Source organism: Triticum urartu, chromosome 5 (genome assembly GCF_003073215.2).
Source record: "Triticum urartu cultivar G1812 chromosome 5, Tu2.1, whole genome shotgun sequence".
Classification (NCBI taxonomy): Eukaryota; Viridiplantae; Streptophyta; class Magnoliopsida; order Poales; family Poaceae; genus Triticum; species Triticum urartu.
The window spans coordinates 517,745,503-517,750,451 of record NC_053026.1 but is presented as its reverse complement, the minus strand read 5'-3'; the positions used below and the strand labels follow the sequence as shown (position 1 = coordinate 517,750,451).

At 46.3% G+C, this 4,949-nt stretch overlaps 1 protein-coding gene across 1 annotated transcript; it reads right to left on the bottom strand.

The window, feature by feature from the left end:
* Window positions 1–1,082: 1,082 nt before the first annotated feature.
* LOC125507273 lies at window positions 1,083–3,113 on the bottom strand. The gene is made up of 2 exons (XM_048671906.1): window positions 1,866–3,113; window positions 1,083–1,361 (listed from the first exon to the last, which is right to left on the bottom strand). Exons 1-2 carry the CDS (start codon window positions 3,111–3,113, stop codon window positions 1,083–1,085), a joined length of 1,527 nt encoding a protein of 508 aa, XP_048527863.1.
* Between the last annotated feature and the right edge of the window lie 1,836 nt (window positions 3,114–4,949).

The window sequence follows — 4,949 nt, the reverse complement described above, 5'->3', positions numbered from 1 at the left end:
AGCCACGTTGGGAGGAGCGTTAGGGCGAACGGTTATCCATAGCATCACCGATTATAGGTGGAAAATAGAATTAGTTGGTTGGTGTTGAAGTGAGGTGGTGGTGAGTGCCCGTGATCAACATGGGTGGTAATGGACAAGGGGTGGCCGCTGAGGCGCAAAAGGTGCTCTTTGCCATTGTTCGGGAAGCTACAACTTGGGTTGCTGCTGGTCGTCTGCGGTCGAGAGATGAAGCTTTTTGTGAAACGTTAGCAGCGAGACTCTAGGATTGTAGGTAGGTGGATTGATGAGATGTGCTTCATAATCGAGGGATGCACAAACATGCCATCATAGATGAACAATCTTGCTCCTTTTATAAAATATGAATACGCACGCTAGTGCGTATTCAGGAGAAAATAGGTTCATAGCCTGAAGAAATAGAAGGCTGTGATCTCAACTACTCCCTCTGTAAAGAATTACAGAGGGAGTACATCACTACTGCCCAAAGACTAACAAGGAAATGAGTAACCAGCCTGGGACCTTAATTTTGCTTGTATGTTTAATGTTTCATAATTATTAAGTAGATCTTCTTACAATATGGAAACAAAGACGAGGCAACAAACGTATGAAAACTTAAAAAGAACAATCTGAAACCTCCTGAGCCATCTGGACCCATTTCAAATGCAAACATCAAGCAGAAGGAAACAGAGTATCATAGTGGGCAAACAAACGGGGGTTAAGAGGCTCATAAAACCGACCGCGACAAATGATAAAGAGGCTGGATCCAACAAAACACAAACTGACTGGACGCGTGATGGTTGAATAGTACTCAAGTCAAGAAGCAAAGTGTGCTTGAGATATATAGCAACCTCCAGGAAGAAAAAGCACATGGCTTGGTCTCTTGCCAAATAGCCATACTGATGGTTACACTCATTAGCCGTAGCTTATGTCTCGAGTGTTTCCTTGCTACCCTACAAGTATATCAAAACTACACATGATGTTTGTCTCCACAAAAACCAAAGTACCGACACATATAAACAAAAGTTCATCTCATCACAAGAAATACACGGCTGGTTCAACTGGTAACGAAGTGGGTCACCATGTCGTCACCCCTCTCTTTCTGCCCCTCCCCTGTACCCATCGGTGCCGGCACTTATCCTCAAGATACAATCTCTCGCAGTAGTCAATTCTGCAACCAGAGACTTCTTCTCATCCTCGATGGAAAGTAGAAATGCCTCTATCTCTGAAACTTTTGCCCCATCGCCATTAATCAAAGCTTCTTTATATGATTGCAACGTCATCGCAAGAACAGAGGGAGTCCCTTCTGTGCCCACAGGACCATCATCCGCCACATTATCTCCAGTAACTTTGATTTCTAAATCCTCCTGAGACATAGAACGATTTAAGTGTAAGTACTAAGTAAGGATGCAAGTGTTGGCACAGACAAACAGTGCAAGGTTATTGGCTCCAATGTTGTACAAGAAAAATAAAAAAAAATGGTACATGGCAGATTTATTTAGCAACGACCGAAGCAACGGAAGTGAAATACACCAACGTCTCTATAGTGGTCGGATTACAAAACATTGTGTAGACAACATTTTAGTGGAGAGAAATTTCTAGCCCAAGATACTGTCAATGCAGATTCATATAATATGCACAAAGAAAGAAACAAAAATATTGCATATAATCTGCAATTGAACACATGTATTAGTAACTAGACTTATACTAAAAAGTGGTTGACCAGGGACCTGCAAAATATGAGACTGACGACAGATTTTCACTGGTACACAATAATCAATTGCTCTCAAGTAACCTAACTGCACACAATACACAATACAGGGACCAAAGGTCTGAAGAAATCTTACCAGCATCTTGAAGCAAGGGATCACCTTGTTGCCTACCAAAGAAGGAGGCCATGCCATGATGTAAGGATGCATATGGCAGTAGTACGTATGACCGATGAGCTTGTTTACATTCTCTGTTTCCAGGCAGAAGGATACGAGGCAGTCATTCCACCTAGCATAATTAATAGACAGGAACACAAATCCATCGATGACCGCCGAAACCTCCATCATGACAGCATCCCCTGTCGAACACATAGCGGCATCAATAAATGTACTCTTTGGGAAAACCTTGTGCGTCATCAACCTGCTAACACCATCACTATCGGCGCTCCAACAACAAACAGAAAGCACTTCCATGTTTGCATCAGGGTGATCTATGTATGCCATACAGAGATGCCCATCCTTGGTCTGACCAAGCCGAAAATCTGTGCAGTCATCTTCCATGTTTGGCGGCAAATCCATCCGAGACATTTGCAACGTCGCGGTGTTGAGCACGACCACATACGCTTGATTCTTATGTTTCCAGTAGACGCATCCATTCGTCAGCGTGTCATTAGTGGAAGACGAGGAAGAAGAAGAAGAAGAAGAGAGCCGCGGCGTGGACGTGTCCACCCAAGGGAAACTCTGCCACTCCCTGCTGTCCGATGAGAAGACGGAGAATCGAGCAAGCGTCCGGCGACGGCGCCTGCGGCAACGCACGCAAACCAGACGGAACGACCTCGGGTCCTCCTCGGAGACGGTGATGTGGCACGCAAGGTACCGGGGATGGCAGTTGGCCTCCTGGGCCGGGCAGGGGAAGATATCCAGCGCCCGCGTGAGGGGGTTGTAGGCGGCCAGCTGCTTGGTTTTCTTGTTGTGGAGGACGAGGTAGCTGCAGCAGGTTGAATTCATCTCCCACCCGGGGTCGCCGCTGTCTTCCGGTAGGCGGGTGAGGAGGAAATCGGCGCCGCTGACGGCGGCGGCGAGGTCCGGGTCAGAGGAGCTTCGGAAGGGGACGAAGGCAGGGATGCCCCTTCGTCGGAGAGGGTGGTCGAAGAATCCAAGGATCTGGGGCGGGTGGACAGCCAGGAAGCGGCGGCGGAAGTCGGGGGAGGTTCGGACGGCGCGGAGGAAGGTGCGGCAGGCGAGGGCGGCGCGGACGAGGCTCGGGAGGGAGGGGAGGCGGAGGAAGATCTCGCGGAGGAGGTCGTCGCCGATAGCAGTGATTGCGGTGGCGGTGGCGGTGGCGATGGCCGCTGGATCAAGCTTCGCCAGCGCCATCGACGGCGACGGTGGGCCTAACTGGGAAGCCATGGCTAGCTCGAACGGCGGCGGCGGATTTATCTGTTTCCTGGAAGGAAACGGCGGCGGGACGAAACAAACTAATCAAGATTTATACAAACTATAATAACTAGCAAAAATGCCCGTGCGTTGCAACGGAAGAAAAAAATCTTCCATGTTTAGAATGTCCGTGCGTTGTCATGGGAGCACACTCACATATATGATGCTACCAAGATTCACCTTAACCAAAAACTAAATTATCCATTTGTTAAAGTATCATGCATGTATAATACATGCATTTGTCTACGTAAAGAGATGCATAACTTAATACCCATGCATTGCTATGGAGAAAAAAAATCAACTGATTACAACTTTCTCATTTCTCAATTAAACCTAGGCACCTTGAGCGTCCTGAAACTCTCTTGTCACCCAAGCAACATAAATCAACTTTAGTCATGGCCAACACCGGACAAAAGTCTCTGATGAAAAAAAAAACACTATGGATCAAAGGTACTTCGGGGCGCTATTTTGGCGAGGAGTATGTATTCTCATTCTTGACAACCTTAATTTTTCATAGCCCCTTAGATATTTCTAGAAACACCATACACAATATGACGCTTAGCAATCTCAACCGTGGCATTGTCTGAATCTTAGTGCAAAAGTTCGGAACATGCATTCTATCAATTTCTGCTTCTTAGGTTCATAACCATTTGAAGTAAATAACTGAGTATTGTTGCCATGGTTAGAAATTAAATGGGATTAAATTAACAATAAAGTGTACAACAGACCAGACAAAATCTAAGTTTATACATACACTATAATCATTGTGATCTATATGCCAGAGTTACCTAAACAAATATTAATACGCGAAGTAGACTTGATCAACATATATAAAAACAAACAACAAAAGTATCATAGCACTGCACGCCTTTGCATGTACATTCATTTTTACCTAACTAATATTGTGGCTCAAAAGCTTATGCCGATTTTACCTCTTTCTTTTGCTATTTCATTTCCGTGAGCAAAGGAAAAAAGCGCATCAATCTAGGCCAAAGGCCCGTTTGGACGACAAAGCCCACCCGGCTACTACATACGCATGAGATTGAACAGGTAGAGCCGTCGATGCTCTTCTACCATCACCACTTATCTTCGAAGCCCTTCCTCATTTTACCTCCCGTCTCACACCATCCTGCACCCATGGTGGTCTCCAGCCGCCTCTACAGCTCCGGCGGGCTGCAGCCGTCACACCACCTCTCTAGAGTGCTCCGTCGGCCTGCACTCCTCCTTGCTCCTTCCCATGGACGCGGCCCGTCTCTGTACTCCTCATTGCTCCTTTCCATGGACGTGGCTAGTCCCTGTACTCCTCATTGCTCCTTTCCATGGACGCGTCCTGTCCCTTCTTCTTCTCCGATTACTTAGGATGAGCCAGTTTAATAGAGTCTCTCTGGAGTTAATTCCATAATTTTCTTCCCATGAAGGAGACGCATGCACTCCTTATTAATTCGCTGGTGGCTTATTGGTATCAACTCATAGATGTATTTAAATTGGTGAGATTTTGCCTAAGAAAGCGAGGTGGGACTATCTAATAACAACCAATCTTTCTTTAAGCCATCAACATAACCTTGGTTAGTTGGACACCTCCTTATACATTGACCAGGAGGTCGGGAGTTCGACTACCAGTTGCTGGATCATTATTTTTGCCACCTCCGCCGAACTACACGGTTTTACCTGGGTTGAGTTTGGTGGGCTGAGGCCCAGACGGATCAGGGAGAAGTCCAACTCACTTAAAACAACAGCAACCTACGGAAATTTTGATGACGGACGAAACTACAAACGGTTCCCTGAATTAGTACCACCTTGCGTATATGT

Coding starts and splice junctions, on each gene's coding strand:
- LOC125507273 (XM_048671906.1), bottom strand. CDS start 3,113: ATGGCTTCCCAGTTAGGCCCACCGTCGCCGTCGATGGCGCTGGCGAAG. Junction 1,362..1,865: donor CTTCTTTGGTAGGCAACAAG/GTGATCCCTTGC, acceptor TCTATGTCTCAG/GAGGATTTAGAAATCAAAGT.